At 47.6% G+C, this 17,716-nt stretch overlaps 1 protein-coding gene across 1 annotated transcript; it reads left to right on the top strand.

Annotated features, from left to right (window-relative positions):
- The first annotated feature begins 3,287 nt into the window (after positions 1-3,287).
- On the top strand, positions 3,288-16,967 carry BTNL9 (butyrophilin like 9). Its single transcript, XM_007460955.1, has 10 exons — positions 3,288-3,422; positions 5,150-5,497; positions 7,366-7,647; positions 10,175-10,300; positions 10,483-10,515; positions 10,806-10,826; positions 12,224-12,244; positions 12,478-12,504; positions 15,105-15,131; positions 16,035-16,967. Exons 1-10 carry the CDS (start codon positions 3,314-3,316, stop codon positions 16,658-16,660), a joined length of 1,620 nt encoding a protein of 539 aa, XP_007461017.1. The 5' UTR covers positions 3,288-3,313; the 3' UTR covers positions 16,661-16,967.
- The last annotated feature ends 749 nt before the right edge of the window (positions 16,968-17,716 follow it).

Raw genomic sequence — 17,716 nt, 5'->3', positions numbered from 1 at the left:
AAAAAAAAAAAAAAAAAAAAAAAAAAAGAGAAAGGCAGAGCTTGGGAGGAACTCCCACTCCACCACCTTCTAGCCATGTGTGCAGGGCAAGTCACTTAGCCTCCCTGCACCTGTTTCCTTGCCTGTAATTTGGTCCTATAATGATAGTGATAATACTTCTGATATAGGTAAGTACTTGGTAGATAGTAAGCGCTCGATTTATATTAGTTTTTATTACTGTGGGCACATGCATGTGTATATGTGTGTTTATGACCTCTTCCCCCTGCAGCCTCAGTGACTGAAATCACATGAATGTATCACAGCAGAGAGCTGCCGTCCTGATATTAATTCCAGTGTCTGGAACACACTGACACTGACAGGTGGCAGCCTCCCCCTGCCTGGGAATATTGGAGCATGTGCTCCTGCTGTGGGGTGCCCCTGCCCCCTGCTGTGGGCCTGTCTAATGTCCCATTGCTGCCTTGGGAAGGACTCAGGTTAGCACCTAGCACAAGTATTGACCAATTCCTCAGAGTCTGGCTGATCCAAATGGATCCAGAAACACTCTCTGAGCCCCTCTCGTTTTGGAAGGCATTAGCTGGTGCTGATATACCCTCATGGCTTCACCCCATGGGGCTTTACGTCCTTTGCTGCCAGTTCTAGGCCTGTCACAGACACATTCCTGCCATCAGCCAAAAGGGCAAGAGGCTGGACTGTCCAGCCTGAGCCTGGACCCTGGCCCAAGGTCTCTGTTCCGCTGATTATTGTGTGAATAATGATTCCAATAGCTGCTGGCTATCAGCCAGGCACACTTCAGAGGGGACTCCTATCTCCTCCCTGAGGGGTCCCTTCTGAAACATGAATGGAGCCCCCCCCCCAACTTGCCCCTCTGTCTTCCCACCTGTGTGTGGAAGGGCAGGGCCCGCAGACCCTGGCCCACTCGACTCATAGGCCATTGCCCCTCCCTCCTGCTGTAGTCCTGTCAGCCATTGTCCTTCCAGCACAGAGGTCAGTCAGGGAGCCTCCCTTCCATTAACTCACCTGCACACCTCCTTAGACTAGTCTTCTGCTGCATGACCAGCAGCTTTTTAAGCCCTTCATCTACTGTAAGCTTTCTTTTTTTATTGTTAACAATTTTAGTCTAAGAATTTTGTCAATTTAGGTAAATTAATCAATTGAAAAACAGATTAAAGGAAATAAAGAAGAAAAAGGTATATGACCACCTGAATAGTTGCAGAAAAATAATTTACTAAAAGCTAATACTTTTTTCTCTCAGCTTTATGAAGTAAGATTGACAAATAAAAATTGTATATATTTAAAGTATACAATGTGATATTTTGATATGTGCATTCATTGTGAAATGATTATCCCAATCAAGCTAATTAACATACCCATCGTCTCACATAGCTCCCTTTTTTTGTGTGTGGTGAGAACACTAAAAATTTTTTCTTAGAAAAATTTAAGTATACAATTCAGTATTATTAATTATGATCACCATGCTGTACATTAGCTCTCTAGAATTTATTCATCTTATAACTGAAAGTTTGTACCATTTGACCAATATTTACTCCATTCCCCCCTCCCCTTCCCAGCCCCTGGGAGCCAACATTCTACTCTTTTTGAGTTCAACTTTTTTTTTTTTTTTTTTTTTTTTACTGTAAGCTTTTATATATAGAATGGATAAACAAGGTCCTACTGTAGAGCATAATGGAAACCATAATGGAAACAAATATTAAATATATATATATGTGTGTAACTGAATCACTTTGCTGTACAGCAGTAATTAACACAACATTGTAAATCAACTATACCTCAATAAAAAAAATTAAGTCCTTCATCTACATCCCACTAGTGATATTGTTGATAGTGTGGCTGGGACTCTGCAGCCACAGGACCCCAGGAACACGGTGCCACCTCGCAGGTCTGTGGGAAAAGGAAAACCAAACAGTGGAGTGGGGTGGCAGACAGAGGGAGAAGGGAGACTGGGGGAGCTGGAGAGTAGAAACTGCATGGGGCTTTCTGCTCTGGCGGTGCTATGATGGCATGAAAGGAGAGGGAGGCAGCCTCTGGAAGAAGATGGAGGCAGAGAGAGGAGCTGACTTTTTTTTTTATATATATTTATTTATTTGTTTGGATGTGCCAGATCTTAGTCGCTGCACGCGGGATCTTTGTTGCCGCATGCGACATCTCTGTTAGGGGCATGCGGAATCTTTTTAGTTGTGGCATGTGGGATCTTTTAGTTGTGGCATGAGAGAGTTTAGTGTGGCATGCAGGCGGGATATAGTTACCCGACCAGGGGTCAAACCGGGGGCCCCCTGCATTGGAAGCATGGAGTCTTAACCACTGGACCACCAGGGAAGTCCCTGACTTTTCTTTAGAGAGCACCCATCCCACCCATAGGAGGCTTAAGCTTAACAACCCTCTGAGTTGGACTGGTTTCTTCCATTGTTTAAGCAAAGAAATTAAGGTTCAGCAAGTTACATAATCTGTCTAAAGTCTCACAACTAAATAGAGGAGAAATGTGGAGAGGCTTATATATCTCCCAAGATGTACAACTGCCCAGGCTCACTGGTTCTCACGCTGTGAGGCATTACTTCAGGTCCCAAAGGGGCATCAGGAGTGAAAAGGGAACAGCCCTTGCCTGGGGCTGGGTCTCCAGTGCCACAGATGAGGCACGGGGAGGGCTAGATGGGATGGCACCATCACTATGGTCTCAAAGATGCTACTGACTCAGTGACAGTCACCAGCTGACCTCCTGGGAGCTCCACCTGAAGCCTCAGGGATGGAAGAAAGTGTCTTATGTGTGGTTGGAGTTAAAAGGCAGCCAGGCATGCATCCTACTTCGGAAAGATTAGAACTCTGTGTTTGTTCCTCTGTTTTGTGGACCCGATGTTCCAGGTCAAAGGGAACTGGGAGCAAGTTTGGGCAGAGAGAAGGAAAATGCATCTGGGAATCCTCATAGGTTTCCCTTTGTTTGGGCAAAGTCACTAAATCCTAGCTCAGCCCCAACACAATGCATGGCTCTGTTCCTGGCTCTAAACAATGCGAATCTCAGAAGTTGTTTCCTCTGGGACCCTTTGGCCTTGTCCTCTCTCAGCTCTGTGAGTCCAAGCAAGGCCAACAATGCCATGAACAGTGCCGCCTGTTAAAATTAGAAGGAGCTTTCACATCTGGCTATGATTGAAAAGAAGCCAGGCACTGGAGCTTGCAAGAACCAGACAAAAAATAATTGAGGCAGTGACAGACGTCAGGCCTGATGCACGGAGTTCCGGCTCTCTTGCGTCACTCCAGTACCTCTTTGCCCTCTGCAGGTGGCCCCCACTGCTGAGGAAAAGTGATGGATTTCCCAGTCTCCCTGGACTCCTACCAGCGAGTACGTCTTCCCAGCAGTCTCTCCTTCCTCACTCACCTCCTCCTCCTGCTTCAGCCCGGGGAGATGCACTCAGGTAACCTGTCTAATCTGCAGCCCAGACAGCCAGGATGTGAGCACCTCAGCTTCTGCCCACCCCTCCTGCAGGTGATCCCAGGGCTGAGATCTTGTAGCCTGGTACCAGGCTGTGCCAGGGGCTAAAATATAAGATTTCCATTCCAGTTGTTAAACAGCCACCGCCCCCAAACACCATCCAGCCCCACAGTGCTCCCCCACCATCCCTGCAGCCACCCACAACTCCACAGCTCACGAGTATGGCAGAAGGCATAGCAGCAGGGTGCCAGGAGCTTCTTATTGGTCTGTGCTTAGGCTGAACCAGGTGGAAAATATTTTTAACTCCTCTCCTGCATATAAGCCATAGCTTTTGAATGGCAGGGAGGATCCTAATCTTACCATCTCTCATGAAAGAAGCAACTAACAGAGAGTGTAAACTAGTTTTGCAAATACAATTCCCTAATTCCCTGAGCTGGAAACCAGGGATACCAAGGTGACTAGGCACAGCCCAGATCCTCAGTCATTCAAGGGAGGGGGACAGACATGACATACATGGCTGTCCAGCTGTGTGACCAGAGCTGCAAGAGAAATGTACCCAAGGATTTGGGAGCGCAACTAAAAGACCAGTTTGCTTTTTCCAGAAAGCTATGAGGGGCCATAGAAAAGAGGTATTATTTGAGTAGAGCCTTGCAGGATGCACATTCTCCAGGAAGATGACAGATGGAGAGTAAACTGAGGCAGGCTGTGCCCAGGAAGAGGGCCAGCCATCAGGCATGGGGGCAGGGACAGCTGGAGAGAACCTGGAGAGGGAAGCTGGTAGGGATGGTATCAGGGCTACACCCAGTGGGCAACAAGGGTTCTCAAATGGAGTGAAGAAAGGTGCCCCCATGCTATATGGGCAAAGTGAAAGATGGAAGAGATTCATAAAGGAAGAATTTAGGGTGGGATTAAGCTGAGCTTTGAATAGAAGGAAAGGAGGTGTACAGAAGCCAGAAAAAAGAATGAAGTCATGCTGGGTAGAGAGGCACTGGAGCAGGAATAGCAGCTCTCATGGAAATTGCAGAAAACAGAGAGTAGAGGAGCCATACAGAGACATCACTGCGGAGAACAATCAAATGAAAGACCCAGATAAATTAAAATCTTGAAAGCAGGATTTGGCTTTAGATAGGAAAACCCATGAAACAAGGAGCCCCCCCCAGATTACTTTAATACCCTTTGTTATTACAGAAGCTGTCCATGTGCACTACAAAATGTTAGAAAATCAGACAAAGCAAAAATAAGAAAACTTCTATTCCCACCAGGCAGAAATTATCACTATCAATAATTTGGTCTATATTTCCCTTCAGATCTTTTATTCTGCAAATTTATGCAAATATGTCAAATTTTTAATCAAATAAGAGGATAGTGTACATATGGTTTTGAAGCTTGCTTTTTTTTTTTTTTTTTTTGCCAAAGATTCCATTTAATTTAATGCCCTGGCCATATTTACATAACTGTCCCCAAAATAATATTTGCAGTTGGTAGGTTCAAACCAGCTACCAGTCCAGCACCGCACATTTGTATCTGGTTGTAATGTTCCTTGTGTATTTTTTAATATGGCACACTCAACTTTTTCATGACAATTACTTGTTCAAGCAACCGGACCAGTCATCCTGTAGGGTGTCTCACCTTTGTCATTTGAATGGTTTACTGCAAAAAATCATATTTGAGGAGTGCTGATTTGGGCCATTGTCTGGGTTCTCGTCCTAGAGGAGGTCAGGGTGGTAGGCCATGGGGAACCCATTCTGGCACACGTCGGGGATGAGGTGGAATTCTCGTGCCACCTGTCGCCGTACCGGGACGCCGAGCACATGGAGATCCGCTGGTTCCGGAGCCAGGCCTCGGACGTGGTGCACCTGTACCGGGAACGGCAGGAGTTCTATGGCCAGCAGATGGCGCAGTTCCAGAACAGGACCGAACTCGTCACGGACGAGATCGCTGATGGCAGTGTGACCCTGAGGCTCCACCCCGTGATCCCCGCCGACGAGGGTCCATACGGGTGCCGCTTCCTCTCCAGCGACTTCACCGGGGAAGCGGTCTGGGAGCTGGAGGTGGCAGGTGCGTGACCTGGTCAAGCCCCAACAGAGAGGAGAAAATGGTCCATTTGGAAACAGGTCAAGAGGAGATAGAAAAGAACAGAGAAAAGGGAAAATATCTCTAATTTAGAAAAAAGTATTAAAAAGAAAGATTCATTAGAAAATGAACCCAAAAAATGCACACAAAAAAGATACACAAATGGCCCTGAAACATAAGAAAAGATGATTACTTTAATTCATAGCGAGAAAAAGGCAAATTAAAGCTACGGAGATAAAATTTTTTTACCCAGCAGATTGGCAAACATTCAATATTTGGATCACACACTCTTGGTGGAGGTGTAGGGAGGCCCCCTCCTACCTTTTTTTTAAAAATTAGTTTATTTATTTATTTATTTATTTTTGGCTGCATTGGGTCTTCCTTGCTGCGCATGGGCTTTTTCTAGCTGCGGGGAGCGGGGGCTACTCTTCGTCGCGGTGCGCGGGCTTCTCATTGCGGTGGCTTCTCTTGCTGCGGAGCACGGGCTCTAGGCGCGCAGGCTTCAGTAGTTGTGCCACGTGGGTTTCCGTAGCTGTGGCACGCAAGATCTAGAGCACAGCCTCAGTAGTTGTGGCGCACAGGCTTAGCTGCTCTGCAATATGTGGGATCTTCCTGGACCGGGGCTCGAACGCGTGTCCCCTGCACTGGCAGACGGATTCTTAACCACTTTGCCACCTGAGAAGTCCCCACCTACCTTCTTGATGGAGTTCAAAGTCCTGCAGCTCCAGGTCAGGGGGATTAGGCAATGGCTAACAGGACTGCCTGTGTATCTACCCTTTGAACAGCAACTCTACCTCTAGGAGTTGACCCTGAAGATACACCTCCCACAGCTCCAGTAGGAAAAAAGGCATACGTATAAGTTTACATTGTACAACAGTGGAAACTCCCTAAATGTCCAAGCATAGATGCTGAGCGTGGTCTATCACACTATGCAGCTAAAAAAATGAGAAAGAGCTCTAAGCTGACGTGGAGTGATTTATGTGATGCTTTTAAGACAAAAAAGGAAGATGCAAAAGAGGTTCTATAGCATATTAGCTTTTGTGTAAGAAAGGAGAAGAAACATGGCACAAAAGAGACAAGAAGGATAAACTGGAAGGTAATGAAATTGGTTACTTAAGGGAGGAGAGGGTGCAATGGGATGGAAAGGATGGAGAAATGCCTGGGGCTTTTTTTTTTTTTTTTTTTTTGCGGTACGCGGGCCTCTCACTGCCGCGGCCTCTCCCGTTGCGGAGCACAGGCTCCGGACGCGCAGGCTCAGCGGCCATGGCTCACGGGCCCAGCCGCTCCGCGGCACGTGGGATCTTCCCAGACCGGGGCACGAACCCGTGTCCCCTGCATCGGCAGGCGGACCCTCAACCACTGCGCCACCAGGGAAGCCCCTGGGGCTTTTACGATCTACTGTTTTTTACAGTACTGATGTTTAAACCATCTTAATGTTTTGCATATTCAAAATATAAAGCTAGCTTACTTGGATAGAGAGATGAAGAAATATATATGACAAAGCCACCTCAGTGCCGGTGGGATTCAAGAGAGAGAAAAGACAATCTATTGAAATTTGGGGTGGGATTACTCTTCATTCTAGGGGGACTGTCCCTTGCATTATATGACTAAATATCAGTAGCCCTTCCCTATTTTAAAATGCCCTTCAGAGATAGTGCTGTCCCCACATGCCACCGGTGATTTAGCCTGTCATTTATAGTCCACTGGTGGAGGGCTGCAAGCCCACGAGTGTGTTAAGAGCAGTCACAGTCACGATGCCTTATGGTGACTGCAAATGGTGAATGGTGGCATGAACTTCGCATACAACTTCTGGGAAGGAGTCTGATCTTTCCCACTCTTCCTGCATCTCTCAGGGCTGGGCTCGGACCCTCACATCTCCCTTGAGGGCTTCAAGCAGGGAGGCATTCAGCTAAGGTGCAGCTCCAGTGGCTGGTACCCCAAGCCACAGTCTCAGTGGAGAGACCATCAGGGACGATGCCTGCCTCCAGAGACTGAAGTCATCGTCAAGGATGCCCAAGGCCTGTTCAGTCTGGAAACCTCTGTGGTCGTCCAAGGGGGGGCCCACAGCAACGTGTCCTGCTCCATCCAGAACCCCCTCCTGGGCCAGAAGAAAGAGTTCGTGGTCCAGATAGCAGGTCAGTGGGTGCCAGCGCACCGTCATCTTCCTAGTCTTCAAGTTCTCTGTGTCCATTATCCCAAAGACCATCTATTAGGACGCAGTGGCACTGGAGCCTGGCTGTGTATGGGGTGGGCTAAACCTGACACCTTGAAAGTCAGCCATAATATCAGGAACCTACTGAGTGTACAACTGACAACCCAAACAGTAACTGGGGGAGGTCCCAGAAAGCCAACATTATGAACCAAAGACCAGGCACTAAAATCCAGAAACTCTAGTTATTAGAGGGCATCATGAGAGCCCATGTGTTCCTAATTTTCTCCCTCAAACAATATTTATTGATCACCCACAATGTTCCCCAAACCCTTGGCCTCAGGTCCACATTCCAGCGGGGGAAACAGGTACACAAAAGAGTAAAATTACAGCACATGTTAGAAGATGTTATCTGAGACAGAGAAACATAAAGCAGGGAAGCATGCTAAGGCGGGGTGGAGTGTATATATGGATTTAAAAGTGGTGGATCAGGGACAAAGACCGTTAGGCACTGAGTTCAAAGGAAGACCATTATATAGGATCAAAGTTTTATTGTGAGGTACCCATTTGAAGGATTTAACGTTCATGGCTCTAATTGTTTTAAGTCTTGAGGATAAAGCCAACCTATGGGCCATGTTTCACATCGGTCCAAATCAATAGTTATATTACCATAACAGAAAGAAATCTCACCCTTGTAAGCGATAACTTGTCCTCAGGTAAGAGGACTTGATAAGCACCATGTGTCACACATAGTTCACCGGAAATTTACCTGGTAATTGGGTAAGGAGTAACATCTGTGTTAGCTAATTGTCTTTATCCAAAGGAGAAATAAGATATCTCTTATCTCTATGACAACACATAATTACAACTTGGAGCCAGGTGCCTAAGTGAAACTCCCAGCAGACCTGGAGATAGGGGTACTTTCTCCTTGATGTTTCCATTTCAAAGAGATGGCTCTAGCTCCTTAAGAAAAACATTCCTGGGTTTTAAAATTGGCAAGGGGCTTATTTAACTTTCAAAAAGATTTGTATACATCTTGAGGGGATAGAGAAAGAATTTACAAATTTTCTAAAGGAAATACTCTAAGAGAAGGGAAAGGGGAATCTCCCTCCGTTTTCGCACCAGGGGAAATCCAGTTTTTAAATTTGTGTTTAACCTTGACAAAGGGTGTGGGTCACATGGATATCTGCAAGGAGGCCATTCAGGTGGCGGCCATTCAAGTGCAAAGGTCCTGAGATGGAAATGTGTGTAGCTATCTGAGGAGCTGGAAAGATGCAGGAGAGGCTGGAGATTGCAGGTCAGGGAGGCATAGGACCCTGAGCTCTTTAACCCCTAAGTCAGTGCTTCAAAAACATCTGTGGTGAAGGACCAATCCTTTGTAGCTCAATACTTTTAACCAAGACAATAAAAATGCACTGCTAGAAAAATAAAATTAAAAACCGAAAGAACACATTATGCTAAATGAAATAAGCCAGACACAAAAGGACAAATATTGTATGATTCTCTTTATATGAGGTACCCAGAATAGTCAATTCATAGAGAGGGAAAGTAGAATAGATGTTACCAGGGGCTGGGGGTGTGGGGGGAATGGGGAGTTAGTGTTTAATGGGTATAGAGTCTCAGTTTGGGAAGATGAAAAAAGTTCTGGTGGTGATGGGTGCACAACGATGTTAATATACTTGATGCTGCTGACCTATAAGCTTAAAATGGTTAAGATAGTCAATTTTATGTTATGTATATTTTACTACGATAAAAAAAAATGTAAAGACCACTGAGATAAAAGCACCAGTTTCTTATTATCTTCAACAGACACAAAATTATTCTATTAAATTGCCGCAAGAGTTACTAAAGGGTTGCTCTCTACTTTGCATTCATTTCTTTACTGTCCAGCCACTGTCCTTGCGAACCCTGCGCCACATTCTGCCTCTGGGCAGATCCTCCCTAGGAAGCCTGGAGAGGAAAGAGAACTGTCAGTCAGCCCCACAAAGCTTTGCTAACAGTTCTTCCAAAGTTAGCATGAGATGATGGTTAGTGATGAGAGGTAGAAGCCAGGTGTTTGCAAGAAGTGGGAGATGACGGACGTGTGGATTCGTCAGAGTGGTAGAGAGCAGTTATTCACTGGGTTTCAGGTATCAACACCTTGGATTGTCATGCCCTTAGACGTAAAGCAAGAGTAGGAAGAAGTAGAGGTAGGTCAGGGCTGTGGTCACAGAAGTTCTAAGCTGGAGGAGTGGGCAGAGCCCATCAGCGCCTTCCTTTCGCATCCTTCCGTTTGCAGTGTTTTCCTCTGCGCCGCGCCAAGTTCAAGTTCGCCGCTGGTCCTCTGACACTACCTCTCTCTAGAGCACTGCAGACTGGTTCTCAGGCCCGTTTTACAGAGGGCTATGCTGGGGCCCAGGAAGCGTCAACCAGGCACTGGGAAGGTTTTCCGGCACGCAGTGTCTAGGCTAGTTTTCTCACTTAATGTTTAGCGAAGACCAGATCGAGACAACTCCACGTGGGGTGTTTTCCAGACGTATTTCTACCCGGAACCTCTCCCTGGAAGAGAGCTTTCCTCGGGACTCTGGTGGGACCGCTGCTCGTCTTGGCCCTCCTCCCGACGCTGGCGCTGTACTTTCGAAGGCAACGGAGGTCCCAAGGTACCAGGCAGGCTGGGGGCTGCCCTCCTGGAGTTGGCTTTGCCCAAGAGCAAAGTGGTGGAGGCGGCCACAGCGGGGCACTGCTGAGGGGCCATCCTGGGGAGGCAGGGCTGGCAAGGGTCGTGGAAACAGGCAGGGGAGCGCGCACACTCACGTCTGCTCCCCTTTTTTCTTCCTTGCAGAAAAGCTGAAGAAGCAGGCAGAGAAGGACAAAGGTAAGCAGAGGGAAAGACGCGCTCTTCGCGCACATCCCTGACTCGCAGAAGTGGGGACGCTGGGTGAGGAAGACCGTAGGTCACAGCGGGGGGGTTGGGAGAGGGCAGAGACGGGGGTGGGCGCGGCAGAGGTTTTCTTCCACTTCTCCTGCCTCGGAGCCTGCTCCTCCCTCGAGTCCAGCTCAAACTGGTTCTCCAGAGCACATGGGGTTCCAAGTCTGTGCCCTTTGGAGATGCAAGGCCTCAGTGATCCATGGAGATTTTCCTCTTTTCTTCGTTTCTTTCTCCAGGGAAACTCACAGAAGAGCTGGGTAAGTTCTGGGTGCCATGCCCACGGTGCTGGCTGTGGGCTAGGGGGTTAACCCCGGCGCACGGTGGAAGCAGGGGTTCAGTGATTTTAGGCCCCCTTTGGAGAGCAATGGATGGCAGCGCTCTAATTCGAAATCCATCCCTCTGCGCCTCCCGCCTGTCCCCTCCGAAACCGATTTGTGTGCACCTGCCAAGGAAGCCTGACCTAAGACCCTCTGGAAAGACTCTGCCAGGCCCTCTCCTGCAAATTGTACAATTCACTTACAATTCCACTGTAAAAGGTCTACTCCCCCTGGTTCATCTTCCTAGGATAACCTCTTTTTAATGCAAATGTCACTGGGAAGGAAGCCAGCTTTAATTTGCACCGAAGTGAAAGCAATTTACCAAATCCACTTTTCTTCCCAGGGGGACTCAGCACCTTGAAACCACGTGGGGGGAGGAGGGAAGAGTGAATCCAAGGGAAGAGGGGATAGAGGAGAGAAGGCCACCATGGGTGGGGGAAGACCTTGAGAATCACCTTGTCTGCCCCAGTAAAACACCAGACAAAATAGTCGAGTTGAAGCTTGTCTTGCAGTCTAGCTAGTCATGGAGGGGAAAACAAACAAACAAAAAAGGCAATCAACCAAACAACAAAAAGAGCCACAATACGTCATTAACATCATAGGCCGAATTAGGTGTATTGTTGCCTTTCCCAGTCTTACTTTTAAAAGACAAAGATTAGAGAAATCAGAGGAATGCGTTTCTAGTGGCAAAATATCAGAGTTTTGGTATCTGGCCTGGGGAAATAATTGAGTGTGATGTCCTCCTAGTTCTTTAAATAATGTACCCAGTAAGTGACCCTGAGGCTCCTGCAGGGTGTGCTCAGTGCCTGGACTTACACAGGACTTCCTCCCCAGGAAAAGCTTGTATTACAGGGCAAGTGAGCAGTAGCCTCTCCAAACCAGACCAGAACCCTTGAAAGAGGTTCCTCAGTATCAAGACCAGTTTTCCCTTCCCAGTGCTGTGCAGATTTCTGCCTTAGAGCAAAGAATAGGATGAGGTGTAAGAATCCTGCAGATGGGCTTCCCCGGTGGCGCAGTGGTTGAGACTCCGCCTGCCGATTCAGGGGACGCGGGTTGGTGCCCCGGTCCGGGAGGATCCCACATGCCGCGGGGCGGCTGGGCTGCTGAGCCTGCGTGTCCGGAGTCTGTGCTCCGCAACGGCAGACGCCACAACAGTGAGAGGCCCGCGTACCAAAAAAAAAAAAGAATCCTGCAGATGGGTGATGCAGCATCTAGGATGGGGTCGGGTTGAGCAGTGGTTTAAGACTAAGAAACCTCTTCCCAGTGGCCTAACTGCCTTGGGAAGGTGGTTCCACTCATCCAAAGGCTGATGTTTTCTCTGTGCGTTCTGCTTACAGGGGAACTTCAAGTGGAGCTGGGTAAGTGACCCCCCCTTAGAACTATTTCTTGTTGTCCACCTTGTAGCATCTGGTTATCCGTGTATGTTCGTCTTATCTCCCAACCAGGTGTGATGGCCAGGCTGGAACTCTGCTGGCTGTGTGGGTGGCAGGAGAAAGGGGAGAGGCGCAGGGGTGGGTGCCAAATTTGACGTGTGAACAAGGAAGCTGCAGGGACCTGCTGCTCTAATTCTGTCTTTCCTTGGCTCCTTCAGACTGGAGAAGGGCTGAAGGCCAGGCTGGTGAGTGAAGCCCGTTTTCCTCCCACTGTCCACGTCACATCTCAGCATCCCAGTCACCTGCTCTGACTAACCAGCTATGCTTCATTCTGGTTTATTCCATAGCTACACACATGTATTAATCTATGTTGCTTGGTATAGGTTATATTTGAGTTTTACTTTTATGTTAATTTTTATATTGTCCTGAAGTGTAAGCATACGGTAAATCATTGGTGCCAATCCTGGTTGCACATCGAATCACCTAGGTTCCTGGAGTCCCCCTCAAAGACCCTCACTCCTGGTGAGAGTTACCTTACATGTAAATATAAGGCATGTTACCTTATATGTAATTATTTCTCTCTGTACCTTCCTCCATGTCCCCCATAAAACAAACAGTCTAATGTGTATCTTTATTTTGTATGTATTCTTGCAAGAGGTGAATTTCTGTTTTGTGCAGTGCACTTCAGTTTCTGTAAAGACATTTACAGTCTCATGCTGTTCCTTGCTTTTCTCACTCATTGCTGTGTTTTACTATCCATGCCTGCTGCCGCATGTAAATCTAGTCTGTATCTCCTTGCTGTAGAGCACTCCATTTGAGCTAGCCACCCTCCTGGAGTAGACATCCAGCCTGCTTCTAACTCTATACCACCACAAACAAGGCTGACTAAATATCTGAAAACGTGTTGCCTTCTGGCTTTGTGTGGAGATTTCTCTGGGATGTATACCCAAGCGGGGAACTGCTGGCCCATGGGGGATGTGTCACTAAGTGGGATAGAAAGATCTCCTGCAGGTAGCACCATCATCCTTCACGCAGTTCATGGAGACTCCATGTACCCATATCCCGTGTGAGCCAGCTTTCTAAGTTCACCAGTCAATGGGGACAAGTAATTTTTCTTTCGGTTTGCACTCCTCTGAACACTAAGAAGCTTGAGCATCTCTTTATATGCTAGCTGGCTTTTTGGGCTTCCTCTTCTGAAAATTGCCAGTTCCTGTCCTTTGCCTATTTTCCATATGGCATTGCTATCTTTTTCTTGTTGATTTCACAAGACAGGGCTGGTGTCAGTGCTGGGGAATGGAGCCTTTTGGTTTGCAGGCATCCTTCATGCGATATTATTATTATTATAGAATAGGATATATACACATAGGATATTAATCCCTCGTTGTTATTATACATTGTGAGTTCCTTCTTCTCTTCTGTCACCTGCTATTAGCTTTGTCCAATGGTGCCCCTTATTGAAAAGAAATAACCAATTTTGATAAAAGCTAATTCGTCACATTTTACCTTAATGGCTTGTGTTTTTGAAGTTTTGTTGAAGAAGATATTCCTTAGGTCACAAAGACAGTCTCTTACATTTTCTTCTATTCACTGTATATGTGTTATGTGCAGGTCTTTAATCCTTCTGAAATTCACCATTTTATGTGGTGTTAGACAAGAATCCAGCAATTTTTCTCCGAATAAAGTGTCAGTTTTCCCAATGCCACCTACTACACCATCCGTGATTTCCCCATTGATTTGGGTATCACCTTTAGTGCGTATTCAGTTCTGATGTCTTCATGGGTCTGTCTTTTGGTCACATATTACTTTGGCTTTTTTTTTGTGTGTGTGGTACGCGGGCCTCTCACTGTTGTGGCCTCTCCCGTTGCGGAGCAGAGGCTCCGGACGCGCAGGCTCAGCGGCCATGGATCACAGGCCCAGCCGCTCTGCGGCACGTGGGATCTTCCGGAACCGGGGCACGAACCCGTGTCCCCTGCATCGGCAGGCAGACTCTCAACCACCGCGCCACCAGGGAAGCCCTACTTTGGCTTTTAAAGTACCTGAAAGCGCAAGTCCTCCTCCATTTCCCCTTCCTTTTTAAAGTTAATGGACCTTTTTAAAATATAAATTTTAGGATAAATTTATGAAGTTTCTAAAAAAAAATCCAAAAGTAGTTTTACATGGGATTGCTTTGAATTTATAGATAAATTAAGGGAGAATTGACACCTTTATCGAATTAAGTAATTCTATGCAAAAGCTCTATATTTTTAAAGATCTACTGGTTATTCTGATGCAAAATCAGGGTTGCAAGGCCTTGCTGTAAACTTGTGGAGCTCTGAAAATGTCTTCTATTGCTCTTGCATTTTGTGACTTTGGTGCTCCCTTTGTTGTAAAATAGAACAAGATAAAACAAAACAGAAATCCACACCGAATGGCTCATGTTAAGAAAGAGGGCAAGACAGGGTGTCCAGAGGATGTCTTAGGAGCCAGGAGCCAATCTCAGCTGGGCCTCCTGGAGACTAAGCCAGTCAGAGATTGAGGCTTCATTTCCATCCTTTAAGGTATCCCAGTTGCTTGTATTGGTTCTCTTTGCCCACATAACTCTGTCATCCCACTGTTCCCAGCACAACTTCAGCCTGTACACAGCTTTGGTACAAGCCAGCACTGACACCAGCCCCCTACCCAATCCCAAATTCCCGGGAAGATGCCGTGGTGGACCCAGGCCAGTCTGGATCCAAGCCAGCTATCATGGGTGGGAATGAGGTTACTTAGTTTGTAGGCGTCCCTTTTATATCTTGAGTCTCCCTCAAGGTTCTAGGGTTACTGACCCAGATCTCTGAGCTTCTTTTTCCTCTCTGTTTGGTTTCAGAGTGGAGAGCAGCCCAGCAACATGCAGGTAACTGAAGCCAAGGAACTGTGCCTTGTGAATTAGGTTGGCTGGATCTTAAGTAGAAGGGAGGTATCCAGGTATCCAGAACTGCGATTAGAGGAAGGGTCTGTCCAGGAGCCAAGTATGGGGCCCACATACAGACACAAAAGCTCACTTATGAAACACATAATATGACACATATGCCTGCACACATACATGCTCACATGCATTAATGTGATTGCACTCACACATGCACACGTTTGTATGCACACACATGCTCCCACATGCACGTAGCTTTCTGGGTTTTACTAGATTTGTTTCCAACTGGCAGAAAGGTTGTTACTAGGGCCTCTTTGCAGGAGAGAATACAGAGTTTGTAAGGAACCTCCCACATCATCTGACAGAGGGTTCCTATCCATCAAATGGGTGTGTTTTTTTGGGGGGGATGGGGTGTTGGAGTGCAGGGTACTGGACTAGATGATCTCAGAGGTCCCCTACAGTTTTAAAATCCTAAAATTACTGTAAAAGAGTCCCAGAGCTCACTAGTGATTTCATGGTCACACAGGGTGGTGAGAGCAGCCGGGACAGAATCAGCCCTAAGCTCCTTCCTGTTGATCAGGTCTTGGGGAAAGTGAGCCCACCTCTATCCCCACAAACTTACCTCATTTGCTCTCTCTGCTCTGCATGGCACCATGGAATTCAAGAACCTTCCTGTTCAGGAAAGAAATGGGATTCCTCTAATCACTTTCAAAAACTAAGAAGTGACTTTCATGCCCCTTCAGTACCAGGGTGGTTGCAGGAGAGGGAGTGACTATTCCACTGATTGGTCCATCAGGAGAACCAGAGGGTTTGCCTGTCGGGGGAGGGGACAGGTGTGGGAGTAGGGGCAGAACCGTCCTTCACCTGCACTAAACATATGCCTCTGCGCAGTGGATGTGACCCTGGATCCTGGCTCCGCCCACCCCAGCCTGGAGGTCTCCGAGGATGGCAAGAGCGTGTCCTCCCGCAGGATGGCGCCAGGCTCAGCGGCCGGTGACCCCCAGCGGTTCTCCGAGCAGATGTGCGTTCTAAGCCGGGAGCGCTTCTCCACGGGCCGCCACTACTGGGAGGTGCACGTGGGCCGCCGCAGCCGCTGGTTCCTAGGTGTGTGCCTGGCAGCGGTGCCGCGCGCAGGGCAGACGCGCCTGAGCCCGGAGGGTGGCTACTGGGTGATGGGGCTGTGGAACGGCTGCGAGTACTTCGTGCTGGACCCGCACCGCGTCGCGCTCACCGTGCGCGTGCCACCCCGGTGCGTGGGCATCTTTCTGGACTGCGAGGCGGGAAAGCTGTGCTTCTTCAATGTATCCAATGGCTCCCACATCTTCACCTTCACGGACACGTTCTCTGGGACGCTCTGCGCGTATTTCAGGCCTAGAGCCCATGACGGCAGCGAACACCCAGATCCGCTTACCATCTGCCCGTTGCCAGTTAGAGAGAAACGCGTCCCCGAAGAGAAGGACAGTGACACCTGGTTACAACCCTACGAGCCCTCGGACCCCGCCCTGGCCATGTGGTGAGGCGCCCTCGTGGCCACAGGACTGGGTCCTGGGCGGCTTCCTGGATACCCAGTCAGTGCTTTGCTCTCCCGCTTCCTCTAGACGGAACAAATACACCGACCCCAGTGTATGAACCAAAACGCCAGCAAAGGCTTAAAAGGCTCAGTATAGCAGAAATGGGAAAAAGGGAGACCTCTGCCTATGTATCAATAGATGTGTATGTGTACATGTATGAATATGATTTTCTTTGAAAAAATAAAAAGGCAATTCTAAAGCTTATTTGTGCGTGTTGTAGGTTTGAGCTGATGAGTAGAAATATGTTCATGTTGCTGCTAGTCAGGGTGTTCACTGTGGAAGACATGAAAGAAACTGGAATGGGGGGAAAAGAGGAGAAACTTCACTGGATAAAATGAGAGGTATCAGTTAACTTGTGTATTTTAATAGTTTTGTATATATTTTCTAGCTCTAGAAAGATCTAGAAACAATGACACTTCATAAACAATGAGTTCACTTAGGGCTCAGATCCTAGTTTTCACTGTCAATTCCCACTAAAATGAACTTGGAGAAATGGTGGGTTCCAGGGCTGGAGCAGAGAAAGTACAGGTAAATCTGGACCATCTTTTGCTGTAATGTACAAACATGCTCAAAAACTGACGGGGGGCTTCCCTGGTGGCACAGTGGTTAAGAATCCACCTGCCAATGCAGGGGACACGGTTTCAAGCCCTGGTCCAGGAAGATCCCACATGTTGTGGAGCAACTAAGCTCGTGTGCCACAACTACTGAGCCTGTGCTCTAGAGCCCGCAAGCCACAACTACTTAGCCTGCATGCCTAGAGCCCGTGCTCCGTAACAAGAGAAGCCACCGCAGTGAGAAGCCCGCACACTGCAACAAAGAGTAGACGCCACTCACCGCAACTAGAGAAAGCCCACACACAGCACCGAAGACCCATTGCAGCCAAAAATAAATAAATAAAATTTTTAAAAATGTCAAAAAACTGATGGGAACATAACAAAAAGACATAGGAGCTAGGTCGAAGGGGATCCACTGACCAATCATGGGACAATCTGAACATTAAAA

This window comes from Lipotes vexillifer, unplaced genomic scaffold (assembly GCF_000442215.2).
Source record: "Lipotes vexillifer unplaced genomic scaffold, Lipotes_vexillifer_v1.1 scaffold469, whole genome shotgun sequence".
Classification (NCBI taxonomy): Eukaryota; Metazoa; Chordata; class Mammalia; order Artiodactyla; family Lipotidae; genus Lipotes; species Lipotes vexillifer.
The sequence above is the reverse complement of the archived record's forward strand: the minus strand, read 5'-3'. Positions and strand labels throughout refer to the sequence as shown.